Source organism: Triticum urartu, chromosome 3, assembly GCF_003073215.2.
Source record: "Triticum urartu cultivar G1812 chromosome 3, Tu2.1, whole genome shotgun sequence".
Lineage (NCBI taxonomy): Eukaryota > Viridiplantae > Streptophyta > Magnoliopsida > Poales > Poaceae > Triticum > Triticum urartu.
The window spans coordinates 96,992,509-97,015,683 of record NC_053024.1 but is presented as its reverse complement, the minus strand read 5'-3'; the positions used below and the strand labels follow the sequence as shown (position 1 = coordinate 97,015,683).

At 45.9% G+C, this 23,175-nt stretch overlaps 1 protein-coding gene across 1 annotated transcript; it reads right to left on the bottom strand.

Annotated features, from left to right (window-relative positions):
- Positions 1–20,658: 20,658 nt before the first annotated feature.
- Positions 20,659–22,717, bottom strand: LOC125548067 (UDP-glycosyltransferase 73C11-like). Its single transcript, XM_048711756.1, has one exon. The coding sequence runs from the start codon at positions 22,326–22,328 to the stop codon at positions 20,745–20,747; it is 1,584 nt and encodes a 527-aa protein (XP_048567713.1). The 5' UTR covers positions 22,329–22,717; the 3' UTR covers positions 20,659–20,744.
- Positions 22,718–23,175: the final 458 nt, after the last annotated feature.

Genomic DNA, 23,175 nt, shown 5'->3' with positions numbered 1-23,175 from the left:
GCGGGATAAACTTCCGATCTATTCATCTTCAATCATGGTAGTACAACGAACACTAAAAATAATAAAAATTGCATTCAGATCCATAGACCACCTAGCGACGACTACAAGCACTGAAGCGAGCCGAAGGCGCGCCGCTGTCATCACTCCTCCCTTGCCAGAGCCGGGCAAACTTTGTTGTATTAGACAGTCGGGAAGTCGTCGTGCTAAAGTCCCGTAGAACCGAGATACTTGTCAGATAAAGCTTCGGTCATTATATTCAGTTCTACACACATACTTGCCTTGCTTGAATATCTTTGAAAGTCATGGATGATGGTCCAAGGAGAGCTTCCTTCAGATGAGAAACTGTAGCCATCCGATCCGTTGCAACTCGTACCCGATGAAGATATAAATGTGACGCAAGCGAGAAAACCTTCAGACATGGATGATGTGTCAGATTCTGCAACCCTTGGTCGAAATTTTCGCGAGTCGCCAGGCAAAAGTTCGCACCTTCGCTGGCACCACCAGGGACCGATGCAATCGACGTAGTCTTTTTTTTTTGAGACACTGCAATCGACGTAGTCGACTTCGCCATCCACGCATGCATGCTGGGCCTCAGGCGACAACAGCGCCAGGAGCTATTTCTCACCACGGGGCCCAGTACTGTAGCTTGGTCTAGCGGGAGTTTTATTTTCTTTTTAATGTGTTTTTCCTCCTGGGTTTCATTGTTTTTATCAGTTTTCTTTGGGTTTTTTTCTTTGGTTTCTTTGCTTCTTTCTAATGTTTTTCAGAAAAATCTTTGTTTTTTTCTTTTATACGAGATGTCTACTATTTTAAATCCACATTGTACATTTTGTATACATGCATCAAATTTTATTTATACACGTTGAGTATGTTTCAAATGCATGGTTCACATTTTTTCAAATACATGTTTTGAACATTGTTTCCATTATGTGTTAAAAATATTAAATACATGTTGAAATATTTTTGAGTCATATGAAAAAGCAAACTAACTACCCGCACATAGTTTTACATTGTATAGATATTGTCATTTATTTTAAAATATATTTATTTTTCTAAAATCTATAATACATTTATTTAATGGTACGAAACTTTTTTCTAGTTACAAGAACATTTGTTTACATTGCACATTCATTTTAAAATGTCATAAACATCTTTTTACATGCTTAATTTTTTTCAAAATGTTGCGTACATTTTGTTGAATCGTATGAAATATTTTTTAAATTACGAAATATTTTTTTAACATTGTATAAACATTAAAAGAAACTTTACATTGTATAAACATTTGTATGCATTGTATAAACTTTTTACATTTTATAAATTTACTTTTTGTATTACACATTTTTTTGATTGCAAACATTTCAAAATTCATGATTTTTTTCCTGAAATGAGGCAAATATTCTCTTTACACTGTATAAACATTGTTTTTTTATTCCAATCTAGCGCAACTGGCGGCGCAGTTCTAATCTGGCTTATCTCCGGCAGGGAGCAGCGACGGTGGCGCGCCCTCATCCCACGTTGGTGGTGTGGCTAGATTGGTTCCCCGGGGTGCTATTTGTAATTTTGTATTTTTCTAGGGTTGCATTGTACGACTACTTATTTTCAATATAATATGGAGATCTTCTCACACAAAAAAACTACATGATTTTCTTATACTGTATAGATATTTTTGCATGATGGATATTTTAAAAAATTAAGGACACATTTCTATTATAAAATTTCAGCAAAAGTAGAAAAAAAAAAGAAAAATCATGTGCTCGAGAGCAACTCCAACCGTGCTAGCCCGACCCATTGAGGTTGCACTTGAGACTAGCGTATCATTCAACTTGCAGCAGGCGAGAAAAAGTAGCGCCACAATCATGACCACACAGCGACTATATCTCGCTTAGGGCTAGTTTCTTTGGGCGGCTTAGAAAATAAGTTGTCTCTCTGCAGCTTAAAAAATAAATTGCCCTCTAAATTTGTTAGGATTTCTAAATTAGTTATTCCATAATGTTGAAAATATGAGCAAATTACTACGAGATTTAATCCGAATAAACAGAAAATAAATCATGACCACAGCAGCAGAGATTAAACTAATCATGCGAACTAGCATAGCAAATAAACATATCACATCTAGGGCACATACTAGAAGCATGAATTTTACCACGATCTCGAACAGGAAGGACAGAATCACATACGGTGCAGCGGGTGCAGCACCGCCGGTGTTCACGTTGTCGCCCATGTCGTCGAGGACGAGGTTGCCGAGGTCGGGGAAGAAGTCGTCGTTCGCGAAATCGTCGCTGCCAGCAGTCGCGCGAGTGCGCTCCCCAAAAACCTGATCGCCCCTCTCCCGTACAGGATCACGAGAGGCGGGGTTCCGGAGGCCTGCTGTCCCTTCTCGCGGTGCACGCCGGAAGGAGGGATGGAGAAGACTTGCTTGGCGGCGCAATGATCTGGAACGGTGGTGAGAAACCATACGAAGCGGCGGCGGCTAGGGTAGACGTCTGCCTGACTATATAGTGCGGGCCGGGTAGGTCGTGGGAGTAAACCCCACGTCCAAGTCGTCACGATCCAAAAGAATCGGAAACGGTTCAGTAATTAACGCGTCCGTTAATTATTAATTAATGACTCATTAATTTTCCCATGCAGCAAAAATATAGACAACGTGCATAGCTCTGTCCTCGGCTCGGCTCAATCCCGCAACCCGCGGCGCGGCGCGGCGCGTCGTGACGAGGCGTGGCGAGGCGAGCGAGGAGGAGGAGCGCGTGTGTAGGTCTCCTCTTCTCATGCTCATACAAGTGGTAGAAGAGCTCACCTTATAAAGAGGTGCAACTCTCTCTCAACTTTCGGGGTGGGACTAAACTTTAGCCTCACTCACTCCACTCACATGTGTGCATGAATGGGCCAAGAGAATTTCAGAATTTTAGTTGGGCTTTGGGCCAAAGGCCTACTAGCAAAATTCCAACAATCCCCCACAAAGTCTCATTGGCACATCTCATCATTTAGTTCCAAAACATTGTTTTATATATCGGTGCTTAGTGGAGACTGTGAAGTTGAATTTCCACTTAGAAATTTATGCTACACTAGATCACAACTTGAATAGTGGACTATGCCTTGAACTACAAGTTTTCTGTGAAACTAGTTTCACACAAATTCTTGACCAATACTGGGCTGCCGCAAGGCTTCCCCGCGGGTGGAGCGTATACGTCATACTCCAGGGCCTTTCATGAATTTATTAGAGAACACCCAATTCTCACAGACTGCGATGTTAACAGTCAAATTCATATAGGTGTGTTCCTCAGAAGATGTTCTGCAGGACAACATCTCTGCTTACCCGAATAAGCCACTTGGAACACATTAAGATAAGTATCAACCTGCCATGCAGATCAGGAGAGTATTGCATCTTCACGGAGTGGAATAATTAATATAGGGATACTCTCCTCCCAGCTGACCAACAGCTTGTCTCCCACTTCTACTTCACGGGATCTCCGATCACATAGAGTGGTTTACCACTATGGACAACTCATGCGGTGGGTCTCAAACCCATCTCCATCGATGCATTATCTATCACATTACGTGATAGACCCTTTATGAAGGGATCTGCCAAGTTTTTCGACGTTTGGATATAATCCAACGTAATAACTCCAGAGTTCCTCAATTTTCTGACAGATTTTAGTCTCCTCTTCACATGCCTTGAGGACTTCATATTGTCCTTAGAACTGTTTATCTTGACGATCACAGTTTGATTATCACAGTTCATCAGGATAGGGGGTATTGGTTTTTCAACCATAGGTAAGTCCATCAAGAGTTCACGAAGCCACTCTGCTTCAACAGTGGCAGTGTCTAGTGTTGTGAGTTCTGCTTCCATAGTTGACCTCGTTAAGATGGTCTGCTTGCAAGACTTCCAGGAAACAGCGCCACCACCAAGTGAAAAAACATAACCACTTGTGGCCTTAATCTCATCAGCATCAGATATCCAGTTTGAGTCACTATAACCCTCCAGTACCCTTGGATACCCGGTATAGTGAATCCCATAGCTCGCAGTGCCTTTCAAATAGCGCATAACTCTCTCAAGCGCATGCCAATGATCATCTCCCGGTTTTGACACAAACCGACTCAGCTTGCTCACAGCAAAAGAGATGTCAGGCCTCGTGGCACTCGCCAAATACATAAGCGAGCCAATAATCTGAGAATACCTCAGTTGATCTCTAGCAATCCGTCGATTCTTTCGAAGCAACACACTAGCATCATATGGAGTTGGAGAAGGTGTGCAGTCGCTATACCCAAAATGACTCAAGACCTTTTCCACATAATGAGACTGAAGCAGTGTGATCCCACCATTCTCATCTCTCAACAGCTTGATGTTTAAGATAACATCAGCTACTCCTAGATCCTTCATCTCAAAACAGCGAGATAAGAAATCCTTAACCTCCTTGATTAAATCAAGTTTGGTTCCAAAGATCAATATGTCGTCGACATACAGACAAAGAATAACTCCTTCGCCCCCACCATAGCGATAGTACACGCACTTGTCACCATCATTTACTATAAAGCCGGCAGCAGTTAATGTTCTTTCGAACTTCTCATGCCACTCCTTAGGAGCTGGTTTAAGGCCATATGAAGACTTTAATAATTTGCACACCTTTCCTTCTTGACCAGGTACTACAAAACCATCTGGCTAATCCATATAAATTTTCTCCTTCAACTCTCCATTGAGGAAAGCCGTCTTAACGTCCATTTGATGAACGAGAAGACCATGTGAGGCAGCTAGTGATAGTAGCACCGAATTGTGGTCAGTCTAGCCATGGGTGAGTAAGTATCAAAGAAGTCTTCACCTTCTTTCTGGGTATAACCCTTGGCCACAAGCCGTGCCTTGTACTTTTCAATCGTACCATCAGATCTAAGCTTCTTCTTGAACACCCACTTGTTGGGGAACGTAGCAGAAATTCAAAAAAATTCCTACGTGTCACCAAGATCTATCTATGGAGAAACCAGCAACGAGGGGAAGGAGAGTGCATCTACATACCCTTGTAGATCGCTATGCGGAAGCGTTCAAGAGAACGGGGTTGAAGGAGTCGTACTTGTCGTGATCCAAATCACCGGAGATCCTAGTGCCGAACGGACGGCACCTCCGCGTTCAACACACGTACAGCCCGGTGACGTCTCCCATGCCTTGATCCAGCAAGGAGAGAGGGAGAGGTTGAGGAAGACTCCATCCAGCAGCAGCACAACGACATGGTTGTGGTGGAGGAGCGTGGTACTCCGGCAGGGCTTCGCCAAGCACCGCAAGAGACGAGGAGGAGAGAGGTAGGGCTGCGCCAGGGAGAGATCACATCGTCATGTGTTGGGCAGCCCCAAACCTCAACTATTTATAGGAGGAGGGGAGGAGGGTGCGCCCCCTCGAGGGTTCCCACCCCTAGAGGGGCGGCAGCCCTAGATGGAGGGGGCGGCCAAGAGGGGGAGAGGGGGGCGCGCCCTAGGGTGGGCCTTAGGCCCATCTGAGCCTAGGGTTTCCCCCTTCTCCTCCTAGCTGCGCCTTGGGCCTTGTGGGAGGCGCACCAGCCCACTCAGGGGCTGGTCCCTTCCCACTCTTGGCCCATGCAAGCCTCCGGGGCTGGTGGCCCCACTTGGTGGACCCCCGGGACCCTCCCGGTGGTCCCGGTACGTTACCGATAAAATCCGAAACTTTTCCGGTGACCAAAACAGGACTTCCCATATATAAATCTTTACCTCCGGACCATTCCGGAACTCCTCGTGACGTCCGGGATCTCATCCGGGACTCCGAACAACATTCAGTAACCACGTATATCTATTCCTTATAACCCTAGCATCATCGAACCTTAAGTGTGTAGACCCTATGGGTTCGGGAACCATGCAGACATGACCGAGACGTTCTCCGGTCAATAACCAACAGCAGGATCTGGATACCCATGTTAGTTCCCACATGTTCCACGATGATCTCATCGGATGAACCACGATGTCAAGGATTCGATCAATCCCGTATACAATTCCCTTTGTCTATCGGTATTGTACTTGCCCGAGATTCGATCGTCGGTATCCCGATACCTTGTTCAATCTCGTTACCGGCAAGTCTCTTTTACTCGTTCCGTAACACATCATCCCGTGATCAACTCCTTGGTCACATTGTGCACATTATGATGATGTCCTACCGAGTGGGCCCAGAGATACCTCTCCGTTTACACGGAGTGACAAATCCCAGTCTCGATTCGTGCCAACCCAACAGACACTTTCGGAGATACCCGTAGTGCACCTTTATAGCCACCCAGTTACGTTGTGACGATTTGGCACACCCAAAGTATTCCTACGGTATCCGGGAGTTGCACAATCTCATGGTCTGAGGAAATGATACTTGACATTAGAAAAGCTTTAGCATGCGAACTACATGATCTTGTGCTATGCTTAGGATTGGGTCTTGTCCATCACATCATTCTCCAATGATGTGATCCCGTTATCAACGACATCCAATGTCCATGGTCAGGAAACCGTAACCATCTATTGATTAACGAGCTAGTCAACTAGAGGCTTACCAGGGACATGGTGTTGTCTATGTATCCACACATGTAACTGAGTTTCCTATCAATACAATTCTAGCATGGATAATAAACGATTATCATGAACAAGGAAATATAATAATAATCAATTTATTATTGCCTCTAGGGTATATTTCCAACAATCTCCCACTTGCACTAGAGTCAATAATCTAGTTCACATCGCCATGTGATTAACACTCACAGGTCACATCGCCATGTGACCAACATCCAAGAGTTTACTAGTGTCACTAAACTAGTTCACATCATCATGTGATTAAGACTCAATGAGTTCTGGGTTTGATCATGTTTTGCTTGTGAGAGAGGTTTTAGTCAACGGGTCTGCAACATTCAGATCCGTATGTACTTCGCAAATCTCTAGGTCATATTATAAATGCTGCTTCCACGCTCCACTTGGAGCTATTCCAAATGGTTGCTCCACTATACGTATCCGGTTTGCTACTCAGAGTCATTCGGATGGGTGTTAAAGCTTGCATCGATGTAACCCTTTACGCCAAACTCTTTATCACCTCCATAATCGAGAAACATGTCCTTATTACTCCAAGGAAAATTTTGACCGCTATCTAGTGATCCACTCCTGGATCGCCTTTGTACCCTCTTGCCAGACATGTGGCAAGGCACACATCAGGTGCGGTACTCAGCATGGCATACGTATAGAGCCCATGACAAAAGCATAGGGGACGACATTCGTCCTTTCTCTTTCTTCTGCCATGGTCGAGCTTTAAGTCTTAACTTCATACCTTACAACTCAGGCAAGAACTCCTTCCTTGACTGATCCATCTTGAACACCTTCAAGACTATGTCAAGGTATGTGCTCATTTGAAAGTACCATTTAGCGTTTTTTATCTATCCTCATAGATCTAGATGCTCAATGTTTAAGTAGCCTAATCCAGGTTTTCTATTGAAAAACACTTTTCAAATAAGCCTATATGCTTTCCAGAAATTCTACATCATTTCTGATCCACAATATGTCAACAACATATACTCATCAGAAATTCTATAGTGCTCCCACTCACTTCTTTGGAAATACAAGTTTCTCATAAACTTTGTATACACCCAAAATCTTTGATCATCTCATCAAAGCATACATTCCAACTCTGAGATGCTTACTCCAGTCCTTAGAAGGATAGATGGAGGTTTGCATACTTATTAGCATCTTTCAGGATTGACAAAACCTTCCGGTTGTATCACATACAACCTTTCCTCAAGAAAATCGTCGAGGAAAAAATGTTTTGACATCCTATCTGCAAGATTTCATAAATAATGCAGTAATCGCTAATATAATTCCAACGGACTCTTAGCATCGCTACGAGTGAGAAAGTCTCATCGTAGTCAACTCTTTGAACTTGTCGGAAAACATCTTAACGACAAGTCGAGCTTTCTTAATGGTGATACTTACCATCATTGTCCGTCTTCCTTTTAAAATCCATATGTACCTAACAGCCTTACGACCATCAAGTAGTTCTTCCAAAGTCTACACTTTGTTTTCATATATGGATCCTCTCTCGGATTATATGGCCTCGAGCCATTTATCGGAATCCGGGCCCACCATCGCTTCTCCATAGCTCGTAGGTTCATTGTTGTCTAGCAACATGACTTCCAAGACAGGATTACGTACCACTCTGAAGTAGTACGCATCCTTGTCATCCTACGAGGTTTGGGAGTGACTTGATCCGAAGTCTCATGATCAATATCATAAGCTTCCACTTCAATTGGTGTAGGTGCCACAGGAACAACTCTTTGTGCCCTGCTATACACTAGTTGAAGTGACGGTTCAATAACCTCATCAAGTTTCCACCATCCTCCCACTCAATTCCTTCGAAAGAAACTTTTCCTCGAGAAAGGACCCGATTCTAGAAACAATCCCTTATTGCTTTCGGATCTGAGACAGGAGGTATACCCAACTGTTTTTGGGTGTCCTATGAAGATGCATTTATCCGCTTTGGGTTCGAGCTTATCAGCCTGAAACTTTTTCACATAAGCGTCGCAGCCCCAAACTTTTAAGAAATGACAGCTTAGGTTTCTCTAAACCATAGTTCATACAGTGTCATCTCATCGGAATTACGTGGTGCCCTATTTAAAGTAAATGTGGTTGTCTCTAATGCCTAACCCATAAACTATCGTGGTAATTTGATAAGAGACATCATGGTATGCATCACATCCAATAGGGTGCAGTTATGATGTTCGGACACACCATCACACTATGGCGTTCCAGGCTATATTAGTTGTGAAACAATTTCCACAATGTCTTAATTCTGTGCCAAACTCGTAATTCAGATATTCATCTCTATGATCATATCATAGATCTTTTATCCTCTTGTCACGACGATCTTTCACCCTGAAATTACTTGAACCTTTCAATAATTCAGACTCATGATTCGTCAAGTAAATATACTCAACATCTACTCAAATCATCTGTGAAGTAAGAACATAACGATATCCACTACATGCCTCAGCACTCATTGGACTGCACACATCAAAATGTATTACTTCCAACAAGTTGCTTTCGAGTTCCATTTTACTCAAAATGAGGCTTTCAGTCATCTTGCCCATGTGGTATGATTTGCATGTCTCAGGTGATTCAAAATCAAGTGAGTTCAAACGGTCCATTTGCATGGAGTTTCTTCATGCATATACACCAATAGACATGGTTCGCATGTCTCAAACTTTTCAAAAACGAGTGAGCCCAAAGATCCATCAACATGGAGCTTCTTCATGCGTTTTTTACCGATATGACTTACGTGGCAGTGCCACAAGTAGGTGGTACTATCATTACTATCTTATATCTTTTGGCATGAACATGTGTATCACTACGATCGAGATTCAACAAACCATTCATTTTGGGTGCAAGACCATTGAAGGTATTATTTAAATAAACAGAGTAACCATTATTCTCCTTAAATGAATAACCGTATTGCGATAGACATAATCCAATCATGTCTATGCTCAACGCAAACACCAATCTTGATGGTTGAGGCAGCGTACGATATTTGATCAACCTTGGAAATACTTCCAACACAAATCGTCATCTCACCTTTTAGCTAGTCTCCGTTTATTTCGTAGCTTTTATTTCGAGATACTAACACTTAGTAACCGAACCGGTATCTAATACCCTGGTGCTACTAGGAGTACTAGTAAAGTACACATTAACACAATGTATATCCAACCGACCTTGCCAGCCTTCTCATCTACCAAGTATCTAGGGTAATTCTGCTCCAGTGGCTGTTCCCCTTATTACAGATGCACTTAGTCTCGGGTTTGGGTTCAACTTTGGGTTTCTTCATTAGAGCAGCAGCTGATTTGCCGTTTCATGAAGTATCCCTTCTTGCCCTTGCCCTTCTTGAAACTAGTGGTTTCACTAACCATCAACAATTGATGCTCCTTCTTGATTTCTACTTTCGCGGTGTCAAACATCGCGAATATTTCAAGGATCATCATATCTATCCCTGATATGTTATAGTTCATCACGAAGCTCTAGCAGCTTGGTGGTAATGACTTTGGAGAAACATCACTATCTCATCTGGAAGATCAACTCCCACTCGATTCAAATGATTGTTGTACTCAGACAATCTGAGCACAGGCTCAACAATTGAGCTTTTCTCCCTTAGTTTGTAGGCTAAGAAAATCGTCGGAGGTCTTATACCTCTTGACATGGGCACAAGCCTGAAATCCCAATTTCAGCCCTCGAAACATCTCATATGTTTCGCGACGTTTCAAAACGTCTTCGGTGCCTCAACTCTAAACCGTTTAACTGAACTATCACGTAGTTATCAAAATGTGTATGTCAGATGTTCGCAACATCCACAGACGACGTTCGAGGTTCAGCACACTGAGCGGTGCATTAAGGACATAAGCCTTCTATGAAGCAATGAGGACAATCCTCAGTTTACGGACCTAGTCCGCATAATTGCTACTATCAACTTTCAACTAAATTTTTCTCTAGGAACATATCTAAACAGTAGAACTGAAGCGCGAGCTACGACATAATTTGCGAAGACCTTTTGACTATGTTCAGGATAATTAAGTTCATCTTATGAACTCCCACTTAGATAGACATCCCTCTAGTCATCTTAAGTGATTACATGATCCGAGTCAACTAGGCCGTGTCCGATCATCACGTGAGACGGACTAGTCAACATCGGTGAACATCTTCATGTTGATCGTATCTACCATACGACTCATGCTCGACCTTTCAGTCTCTTGTGTTCCGAGGCCATGTCTGTACATGCTAGGCTCGTCAAGTCAACCTAAGTGTTTTGCATGTGTTCCGAGGCCATGTCTGTACATGCTAGGCTCGTCAACACCCGTTGTATTCGAACGTTAGAATCTATCACACCCGATCATCACGTGGTGCTTCGAAACAACGAACTGTTGCAACGGTGCACAGTTAGGGGGGACACTTTCTTGAAATTATTATGAGGGATCATCTTATTTACTACCGTCGTTCTAAGTAAACAAGATGCAATAACATGATAAACATCACATGCAATCAAATAATAGTGACATGATATGGCCAATATCATATAGCTCCTTTGATCTCCATCTTGGGGCTCCATGATCATCTTGTCACCGGCATGACACCATGATCTCCATCATCGTGTCTCCATGAAGTTGCTCGCCAACTATTACTTCTACTACTATGGCTACCGGTTAGCAATAAAGTAAAGTAATTACATGGCGTTGTTCAATGACACGCAGGTCATACAATAAATAAAGACAACTCCTATGGCTCCTGCCGGTTGTCATACTCATCGACATGCAAGTCATGATTCCTATTACAAGAACATGATCAATCTCATACATCACATATATCATTCATCACATCCTTTTGGCCATATCACATCACATAGCATACCCTGCAAAAACAAGTTAGACGTCCTCTAATTGTTGTTTGCATGTTTTACGTGGCTGCTATGGGTTTCTAGCAAGAACGTTTCTTACCTACGCAAAAACCACAACGTGATATGCCAATTGCTATTTACCCTTCATAAGGACCCTTTTCATCGAATCCGATCCGACTAAAGTGGGAGAGATAGACACCCGCTAGCCACCTTATGCAACTAGTGCATGTCAGTCGGTGGAACCAGTCTCACGTAAGAGTACGTGTAAGGTCGGTCCGGGCCGCTTCATCCCACAATGCCGCCGAATCAAGATTGGACTAGTAACGGTAAGCATATTGAACAAAATCAACGCCCACAACTACTTTGTGTTCTACCCGTGAATAGAATTTACGCAATAGACCTAGCTCATGATGCCACTGTTGGGGAACATAGCAGAAATTCAAAAAATTTCCTACGTGTCACCAAGATCTATCTATGGAGAAACCAACAACGAGGGGAAAGAGAGTGCATCTACATACCCTTGTAGATCGCTATGCGGAAGCATTCAAGAGAACGGGGTTGAAGGAGTCGTACTCGTCGTGATCCAAATCACCGAAGATCCTAGTGCCGAACGGACGACACCTCCGTGTTCAACACACGTACAGCCCGGTGACGTCTCCCATGCCTTGATCCAGCAAGGAGAGAGGGAGAGGTTGAGGAAGACTCCATCCAGCAGCAGCACAATGGCGTGGTGGTGGTGGAGGAGCGTGGTACTCCGGCAGGGCTTCGCCAAGCACCGCAAGAGACGAGGAGGAGAGAGGTAGGGCTGCGCCAGGGAGAGATCAAATCGTCATGTGTTGGGCAGCCCCAAACCTCAACTATTTATAGGAGGAGGGGAGGAGGGTGCGCCCCCTCTAGGGTTCCCACCCCTAGAGAGGCGGCAGCCCTAGATGGAGGGGGCGGCCAAGAGGGGGAGAGGGGGGCGCGCCCTAGGGTGGGCCTTAGGCCCATCTGAGCCTAGGGTTTCCCCCTTCTCCTCCTAGCTGCGCCTTGGGCCTTGTGGGAGGCGCACCAGCCCACTCAGGGGCTGGTCCCTTCCCACTCTTGACCCATGCAAGCCTCCGGGGCTGGTGGCCCCACTTGGTGGACCCCCGGGACCCTCCCGGTGGTCCCGGTACGTTACCGATAAAACCCGAAACTTTTCCGGTGACCAAAACAGGACTTCCCATATATAAATCTTTACCTCCAGACCATTCCGGAACTCCTCGTGACGTCCGGGATCTCATCCGGGACTCCGAACAACATTCAGTAACCACGTATATCTATTCCTTATAACCCTAGCGTCATCGAACCTTAAGTGTGTAGACCCTACGGGTTCGGGAACCATGCAGACATGACCGAGACGTTCTCCGGTCAATAACCAACAGCGGGATCTGGATACCCATGTTGGTTCCCACATGTTCCACGATGATCTCATCGGATGAACCACGATGTCGAGGATTCGATCAATCCCGTATACAATTCCCTTTGTCTATCGGTATTGTACTTGCCCGAGATTCGATCGTCGGTATCCCGATACCTTGTTCAATCTCGTTACCGGCAAGTCTCTTTTACTCGTTCCGTAACACATCATCCCGTGATCAACTCCTTGGTCACATTGTGCACATTATGATGATGTCCTACCGAGTGGGCCCCAGAGATACCTCTCCGTTTACACGGAGTGACAAATCCCAGTCTCGATTCGTGCCAACCCAACAGACACTTTCGGAGATACCCGTAGTGCACCTTTATAGCCACCCAGTTACGTTGTGACGTTTGGCACACCCAAAGTATTCCTACGGTATCCGGGAGTTGCACAATCTCATGGTCTAGAGGAAATGATACTTGACATTAGAAAAGCTTTAGCATGCGAACTACATGATCTTGTGCTATGCTTAGGATTGGGTCTTGTCCATCACATCATTCTCTCAATGATGTGATCCCGTTATCAACGACATCCAATGTCCATGGTCAGGAAATCGTAACCATCTATTGATTAACGAGCTAGTCAACTAGAGGCTTACCAGGGACATGGTGTTGTCTATGTATCCACACATGTAACTGAGTTTCCTATCAATACAATTCTAGTATGGATAATAAACGATTATCATGAACAAGGAAATATAATAATAATCAATTTATTTTTGCCTCTAGGGCATATTTCCAACACCACTTACATCCTACAGGTTTGCACCCATAAGGACGGTCAGTGATCTCCCAGGTACCATTAGCTAAGATGGAATCCATCTCGCTACGTACAGCTTCCTTCCGGTAGTCAGCATCAGGAGATGCATAGGCTTCTGAAATAGTCCTGGGTGTGTCATCCACGAGGTACACAATGAAATCATCACCAAAAGACTTTGCAGTCCTCTGTCTCTTACTCCTCATAGGAGTTCCATTGTTACCCTCAACAGGATTCTCAACGTGTTCCATCGCAATGGTGGGTTCAGGAATTACAGTGAATTCCTCACTAGATGGAGTAGGTATCTCCTGATTTGATGAACTCGACATATCCTTCATAGGAAATATGTCCTCAAAGAAAGTTGCATCATTTGATTCCATAATCGTACCAACATGCATGTCGGATACCTCAGATTTTATTGTCAAAAATCTATAGCCGATGTTATGAAAAGCATAGCCCAGAAGAACACAATCCACGGTTTTTGGTCCAAGCTTGCGCTTCTTGGGAATTGGTATATTGACTTTCGCCAAACAACCCCAAGTACGTAGGTAAGAGAGTTTCAACCTTTTCCTTTCCCATTCCTCAAATGGAGTCATGGTCTTATGCTTTGTGGGAACTCGGTTTAGGACATGACACGCAGTCATTAGCGTCTGCCCCCACCATTCCTTGGATAGACCCGAAGTGTCTAACATGGTGTTAACCATATCAGTTAGAGTTCGATTCTTTCTTTCGGCTACCCCATTTGACTGGGGTGAGTAGGGAGGCGTCTTCTCATGGATTATACCATGTTCCGCACAAAACAGATCAAATTCATTGGAAAAATACTTTCCACCACGATCGGACCTAAGCCGTTTAATTTTTCGATCAAGTTGGTTCTCTGGCTCAGCTTTATAGTTTTTAAAGAAAGTCAAAGCCTCATCTTTTGATTTCAGAAGATACACATAACAATATCTAGTGGAGTCATCAATCAACGTCATGAAGTATCTCTTTCCACCTTTTGTCAACACGCCATTCATCTCACAAAGATCAGAATGTATAAGCTCAAGTGGCACCAAGTCTCTTGCCTCTGTAGTCTTATGGGACTTGCGAGGTTGCTTAGCTTGCACACATACTTGGCACTTGGAGCCTTTGACAATAGAGATTTTCGGAATTAAATTCATATTGGCTAACCGCGTCATGCAACCAAAGTTAATATGACAGAGTCGTGAATGCCAAATATCAGACTCATTATTATGGCAAACATTATTAATAACTTTAGTGCAAATATCTGACAAAGATAGGCGGAACAAGCCTCCGCACTCATAGTCTTTTCCAACAAATTGTCCACACTTAGAGATTACAACTTTATTGGATTCGAAAACCAACTTAAAACCATCTCAACATAAACGGGAACCGCTAACGAGATTTTTATTGATGGACGGCACATGATGAACGTTCTTCAGACGCACAGTCTTCCCCGAAGTAAACTTCAGATCGACCGTACCAACACCTCGAACGATGGCATGTGACCCGTTCCCCATCAGCGCGGGTGAAGTCCCTGTTGCCTGGTAAGAAGAAAACATGGAGGCGTCAGCACAAACATGTGCATTGGCACCGGTGTCAATTAACCAATCAGGGGATTGAAATACTGAAAGGATGGTAGGAAAAATACCGTACCCTGATTCCTTCATATCAGTATCACCGATGACAACATTAGCAGACTTGCCGCTCTTCTCATGTTCACGCTCCTCAAAGCGGTTAGGACACTTCGGAGCCCAGTGATTAGGATCACCGCAGACATGGCAAAGTACCTTCCCCTTCTTATGAGAATTCTTCTTGAAGTTGGTAGAATGTGATGGCTTGTTCTTTGTATCAAACTTGCCTTTGCCCTGAGTTTTGTTCTTATTGTTTTTGAACTTGTTGGGCTGGGAGTTCTTCTTCTGTACCATGTGGGCACTAGAACCTCCCTCAGCAACTCGAGCATGTGTGTCCTTTGCTCTCGCCTTCTCTTCAACATCAAGAGTACCAATGAGATCTGCAACGGAAAACTCCTGTCTCTTGTGTTTCAGTGAAGTAGCAAAATTGTTCCACGAAGGTGGAAACTTGGCAATGATGCCTCCGGCAACAAATTTGTCCGGCAACACACACTTGAAGTACTCAAGTTCTTTTGCGAGCGACTGTATCTCATGAGCTTGCTGTACAACAGGGCGCTCATCAGTCATCTTGTAGTCATAGAATTGCTCCATGACGTACAACTCGTTGCCGGCGTCCGAGGCACCAAACTTGGCCTCGAGCGCAGCCCACATGTCCTTGCCGTTGTCAAACGACATATACGAATCCACAATGGAGTCATCAAGAACACTCAGAAGAGCGCCTTTAAAGAGGGTATCGATCTTCTCAAAAGCTTCCAGCTGTGCTGGATTAAGATCGCCCTCAGGCTTGCCCTTGGTGGCATCATAGCAGCCCATGGTCTGAAACCAGTAGACTGCTCTCGTGCGCCACCTCTTATATTGCGCCCCCTTAAAGGCAGGCGGCTTCAGATGCGCAGCAAAACCACTCGGAGTAAATTGCCTATAATCAGGTTTTTGGATTGTTCGAAATATGAGCAAATTACTACGAGATTTAGTCCGAATAAACAGAAGATAAATCATGACCACATCAGCAGAGATTAAACTAATCATGCGAACTAGCATAGCAGATGAACATATCACATCTAGGGCACATACTAGAAGCATGAGTTCTACCACGATCTCGAACAGGAAGGATAGAATCACATACGGTGCAGCGGGTGCAGCACCGCCGGCGTTGACGTTGTCGCCCATGTCGTCGAGGACGAGGTTGCCAAGGTCGGGGAAGAAGTCGTCGTTCGCGAAGTCGTCGCTGCCAGCAGTCGCGCGAGTGCGCTCCCCAAAAACCTGATCGCCCCTCTCCCGTACAGGATCACGAGAGGCGGGGTTCCGGAGGCCTGCTGTCCCTTCTCGCGGTGCATGCCGGAAGGAGGGATGGAGAAGACTTGCTTGGCGGCGCAATGATCTGGAACGGTGGTGAGAAACCATACGAAGCGGCGGCGGCGGTTAGGGTAGACGTCTGCCTGACTATATAGTGCGGGCCGGATAGGTCGTGGGAGTAAACCCCACGTCCGAGTCATCACGATCCAAAAGAATCGGAAACGGTTCAGTAATTAACGCGTCCGTTAATTATTAATTAATGACTCATTAATTTTCCCATGCAGCAAAAATATAGACAACCTGCATAGCTCTATCCTTGGCTCGGCTCAATCCCGCAACCCGCGGCGCGTCGTGACAGGCGAGGCGTGGCGAGGCGAGCGTGTAGGTCTCCTCTTCTCATGCTCATACAAGTGGTAGAAGAGCTCACCTTATAAAGAGGTGCAACTCTCTCTCAACTTCCGGGGTGGGACTAAACTTTAGCCTCACTCACTCCACTCACATGTGTGCATGAATGGGTCAAGAGAATTTCAGAATTTTAGTTAGGCTTTGGGCCAAAGGCCTAATAGCAAAATTCCAATACATAATTATTTTTGAAGGCCTAATAAATAAGAGAGCAAACTTGTGAAAAAAGTTGGGGAGACGGTGGCTTCTTTTGTAAGTTGCCAAACGAACTGACACTTAGTGCGACGCCACCATCCAGCTTGCCTTAAGGTTTTTTTCTTCATCGGGTGTTACTGGCCTCACCGATTATGGGTTGTTGCGGGTGTGATTTGTAATTTTTCAGGGAATTGTTTCTATTATGTGTATTGATTATTATCGCTTTTGGGGGATTTGTTGATTTTCTTTTGTTTTCTACTTGTTATTCTTTCATTTTATGTTATTCTTTGTTTTTTCATCAGTTTCTTTCTTTCTTTCACAGGTTTTGTTGGCCTTTTATTTATTTTATTTCTTGTTTACTTTATTTTTCTTAGTTTCATTCTATGTCTTATTGATTTTTTGCATTTCTTTCTTTCTTCCTTTTTCTTTGTTCTCATTTGTTTCCTCTCGGTTTTCTATATTTTGATTTGGGTTTCTTCGCTTTTCATTTTATTTTTGGATTTGGGTTTTCCTTTTTGATTTGTCTTTTTATTTTCCTTTTTTATTTGGGTTTTTATATTTTGATTTGTTTTATTTTTCATTTCCATTCTTTTGCATTGGGTTTTTTCTGTTTTAGTTTTTTTCTTTGTTTTTCTTTGTTACTTTGTCGATTTTCATTGGTTTATTTTTTGTTCAACACATGTAAACATTTTTTTGTATGCCAGGAAAGAAAAATAAAGCGCAACACCATGTTTCAAATGCGAGTGGATCGAGTTATGTTTCAGCGCGCTGACCAACTGCGCCACGTGGTAGTTGTTGCCCACTAACAGAAAAACTATCCAGTTGACTTTTCTTTTAACCGCATTATCAAAATTATCGTGGTTTTCTTCTCTCTTCGCTAGCACGATATCATTTTTGGTTCTTGTTCATCATAGAAAATCAAGATTTTTAACCCTTTTTTTACTAGAAGATGAAAACTAACTCTTTTTTTTACTACATACACTAGTATAAAAGGTTGTTTTATTGTGCTTCCCTAAAGCATCATCGACGTTTACCTACTACCGTGTGTCAGTTTTTTTAAGCGCGTCATTAACATCATGTTGGCAACTACTCCCTTCGTTTCGAATTACTTGTCTTTGATTTGTCTAGATACGGATGTATCTAGACTCATTTTAGTGCTAGATATCTCCGTATCTAGACAAATCTAAGACAAGTAATTCGAAACGAAGGAAGTATAAAAGATGTCGAAAAGATGAAGAGGTGGCGGACGTCTCAAGGAGAACCAGGGCAAGACCACTGCTAGAGGTGGGACTTGAAGTCAATACATCACTATCAAGTAACTCCAGCAATAAACTAGACTAACCAATCAAATATGTACTCTACTGTTTGACCCGACAATTGTTTTTGCTAAAACATACTTTGATAACTTTCTGTCTAAATAGCATGGTTATTTACGCACCACGGGCATGTAAACTTCCATACAAATATCAAGGTAACTTTTGATCTAGGCAAAATTGTTGTTAAAATATACCAATAATTTCTGTGTCAATAGTATGATAATTTGCACACCACGGACCAAAATAACTTACACACAAAAACCTGGTAACTTTTGACCGGGGAGAGGAAAGGGGGGGGGGGGGTTGAAACATAGCCCCGGTTAACTTCTCTGTAAATAGCACGGTAGTACGTTGTAGACCTGACAACTTACATATAAACACCATGGCACTTTTGATATGAGGAAACGAATTGCTTCATGTGCACATGAGCACATCAAACGGACATCAATGCTCAGATAAAGATGGAAAATACAAGGGAAACGTTTCCAGACGGATGACCGGCCGAGCGCTCGGCTGGTCGCCCCTCGCTCGCTTGTATAAGCGGAAGCGGACTGGGCCACACGAGTTTGATGGGCCTTCAAGCGAGATGTCCCTTTTATTATATCTTTCGCTAATTTTTTTTTCTGCTTTCTTCTTCCTCTTGTCTTATTGCTTCTCTCCTCTCTTGTTACACATAATAAGCTCGTCAGTGCCGACGGCACAACTTCCTGCTACTTCTGTGAGCATCCCCTTCACCAACGCTGCAAGCATCTTCTTCCCCAAGCACCTCATACTGCCCCCGCCGATGCTACAACCGGAGAGATCTTTTGTTAGAATCTGTAACAATTTTTGTTGGAATTAGTGTTGCTTTTTTTACTACGTGTGTGCTGCAACCAGCTCTGTGCAACCGCAAAGCTGCAACCGGCACCTAAGAAAGCTAAAACCGTCTACGAAAAAGCTTCAACCGGATGTGTCGGAAGCTGGGGGGCGGCCAGTGCTGCAACCGTTGATAGAAAAAGGTTCAACCATATATGAAAAAGCTTCAATCAGGCACTATGCAACGGAAAAAGTTGCAACCGTTGACAGAAAAGCTTCAACCTTAGATGAAAAAAGTTTCAACCAGACAGTGTGCAACAGAAAAGGTTACAACCATTGGTAGAAAAAGTTTCAACCGTAGATAATAAAGCTTCAACCAATGACTGGCAATGGAAAAAAGCTTCTTAGAGGCTCGCGTTTCCACGGAAGCTGCAACCGGCATTGGCGGGTGCTGGAACTGGCAAAGACCAATGCTACAATGATGTTTCGGACGATGATGGCGAAGCTGCAACCGTGCAATTCATAGCTACAATCCGGCATGAAAAAATTTGTGACCAGCGAGCACGGAAGCTGCGAGCGGTGACGAAAAAAGCTACAACCATCGAGCACAGAAGTTGCAACCGGCGACAAAAAAGCTACCACCGACGAGCCCAGAAGCTATGACCGGCGTGCAAAAAAGCAGCAACCGTCGAGTGATTTTGTCGCCCATGTCTGTTTACGAGAGCTTCCGCCTAGAGTTTCCAACGATCGACTCGAATCCAGTTGAAGCTAGCTCATCGTGCATGTGGTACTGTAGATCAATTAAGTTGTTTGCCTGCTTGCTTGTAAGTTAGCTTTGCACGTAGGACATACACTCTGACGATTTGATCTACGTTCTCCAACATGGAGCATGGTGTCTGGCGAGTGCGGGTGGCGCGGCTAGTCGAGGACAAGCGCCGGCGGGCGCCAGTGGCCGGCAAGAGCGGGCGGCGCGTTGGACCAGCGAGCTGTGCGGGATTTTTTTTTGCGTGTGTTCAGATCAGAGGTTCAAGACAGGGAGACAAAGAAATCTAACGACGCAGGACGGCTTGATCCAATGTGCGTGTGCTGACAGGCCGAAATTTGGGTCAGTCCGCCGGCGCATATCATTGCCCAAAATACAACGTGAACATAAAACAGTTTGCTAAGTTTCAATCGACTGAGACTTCGTTATGTCTCAGTCGATAGTATCTTCCTTTAATTTTTCATGAAGATTCGTGCAAAAAATTCTTTTTAGTTTTTTTTCTTTTTACATATTATATCACTTGACTTAGACTTGGTTAAGTCTCAGTCGACTGAGACCTAGCCACATCTAACATAAAATTGTGACGAGGACAATTTTATTCATGAAGTGAAGAGATAGACATTTCGCACCCAAAAAAAAAGAGATAGAAATTTCGTTCCAGTGCAATTATATACAGACAACGTTGATTTATTCCGGGAGTTTTGTATTGCGCATACAACATGGTCCAACGTTGACTTATTCCGGGAAACGGAAGATCCTAAATGCTATCTTGCGCCATTTGCACCGACAGCACAGCATCCTGTTCGTTCTTCTCACCGAGCTCGGAAGGCGGGGCCGTCGAGCTCGCGTCCCTCCCTTGGCTTCTCTGCTTCGACAGCTTCGTGACATAGCGGATCATGTCCATCAGGTCGGAGTGCGACGACCCGCCTTCCTCCATGGCCGCCCTCGCCTCCGCGGCGACCTCGTTGGCCCTGACCCTCCTCGCCTCCCCCTCCGCCCCGCCGCCCATCAACTCCGCGATCGCCTTCTCCACGTCGCCGCTCGTCACCTGAACCCCCTCGGCCTCTTTCGGGAGGTACATGGTGGGGATCTTGACGCCGGACCTGACGCCCACGCCGAGCACGTCCACGAGCAGCTGCTCGCTGCAGAACTGGTCGGCGATGGTGGGCCACGTCAGAGCCGGCACGCCGTAGGAGACGGCCTCCAGCGTCGCGTTCCAGCCGCAGTGCGTGAGGAAGCCGCTCACCGCCGGGTGCGAGAGGATGGTCACCTGCGGCGCCCACCCGCGGACGAGGAGGCCCCTGTCCTTGACGCGCGCCTCGAACCCCTCCTCGTCCAGCAGCGCCCGAACCGCGGCGTCCGCCTTGGCCTCCTTGATGGCCCACACGAACGCCCGCCCGGACGCCTCGAGGCCGCGCGCCAGCCCGGCGAGCTGCTTAGCCGTCAGCTGCGAGATGCTGCCGAAGCTGACGTACAGCACGGACGCGGGCGGCCGGGCGTCGAGCCACGTGACGATGTGCCCGGCGTCGACGTCGGCGCGGTTGCCGCGGCCGGCCTTGGCGTCGGCGTCGTCGGCCATGCTGCTGGAGGCGCAGGTCGGCCCGACGGTCCACGTCCTCTTGCCGAGGGCCGCCGCGTACGCGTCCACGAAGGCGCCCTCGATGCCGCGGAACGTGTTGAACAGCAGGCCGTCGGCGGTGGCCTCGGCATCGAGCGCTTCACGGTGCTCCTTCTCCACGCCGGGGTACTGGAAGAAGCCCCGGAGCGTGGCCATGTTGCCGGCGGCCCGCACCGGGAAGTCCGGCACCTCGAACGGCGCCATCACGTCTTCCCCGACGCGGTCGTACACGCCGTGGCTGGACAGGCGGTGCACGGCGAGCTGGAAGTAGGCGGAGGGGCAGTGCATCACCAGCCTGGGGATGCCGAGACGTTCGCACACCGGCGCCGTCCACGGGTTGCACGCGTCGGTGACGAGGCAGACCGGCCGGCGCGGCAGCGCCCGGAGGTACTCCTCCAGCGGCTCGGCGATCTTCCATATGGCCTGGAAGAACCTGAGGTACATGGGCGGCTCGAGCCCCGCCATCTGGTCGATGGCCTCCACCCCCTCCGGCAGGCCGAGCTGCGCGCAGGGGAAGGGGAGGTCGACGAACTCGACGGAGAGACCGGCCCTCCTGGCGCCGTCGACGGTGGCCCTGTTGCGCGCGGCGTTGACGGGCGTGGTGACCACGGTGACCCGCGGGCCGCGCGCGGCGACGAGGCGCGCCACGTCCACCATGGGGATGATGTGGCCCTGCGCCACCAGCGGCACCAGCACGAAGTGCAGCTCCTCCCAGATCGCCATCAATGGCGGCTCGATCCGAATCTAGCTACTTAGTGAGTGCGAGTGTGTGACGTTCATGGTGCGCCTACACGGCCGATGTCGAGGCTATATCAGCAGCTGGGTGACGTTCGTGGTGACGTGACGTGGGGAAAACGCAATGAATGGATCAAATTAGGCGGTGGAGATTAGACGTGGGGAAAACGCAATGAACGGAACGTGATAGTAGGAAGCAATGCGTGGTAAAAAAAACGATCGTGGGCACCAAGTGGAGGCTCAGCTTGCGGTTGATCCGCTAGGGAAAAAATTCCTATACGACCGGGTCGTATGGTTTTGATCGGGAGACCCACTCAGGGCATGTACAATCGTTTCGATGCTGGGTGTCTATAAAACTTGTCCATGTCACGTATAGACATAGTTAGAGACAGCCTATACAACAGCGGATCTATTTGATTGTCGATAATCACCAGATTTTATGGAAACGGCAGAGGTGGTTTCCGTGGAAGATGGGAGCCTATCCAACGACCCTCTCGGTACAAGAAACAGACTGTCGATAAGCAACGATTTTCACGCTAATAGACCGTCGTTATTCTTACCGACGGACTTTGCCGTTTTCTTTTTCTCTTTCCTCCCACATCATCTAATTTTCTACGTGGGCTGAGCTGCAGACGGCTGACTAAACATTGTTGTACATGCCCTCAGCTGATTGGCACGTGGCAGTGTGAATCTCAATGCATCGAGGTACCTTCTTCTCTGATTCTCTGTTGTGAAAACCAACCATTGTTTCGTTCCCTTCATAATTGAGATCCCAAACCTGCCGCTGGTGCTCTGCCACCGCCGGCCGATAGAGCTATGCTTCTTGCCGTCCGTG

Coding starts and splice junctions, on each gene's coding strand:
- LOC125548067 (XM_048711756.1), bottom strand. CDS start 22,328: ATGGCGATCTGGGAGGAGCTGCACTTCGTGCTGGTGCCGCTGGTGGCG.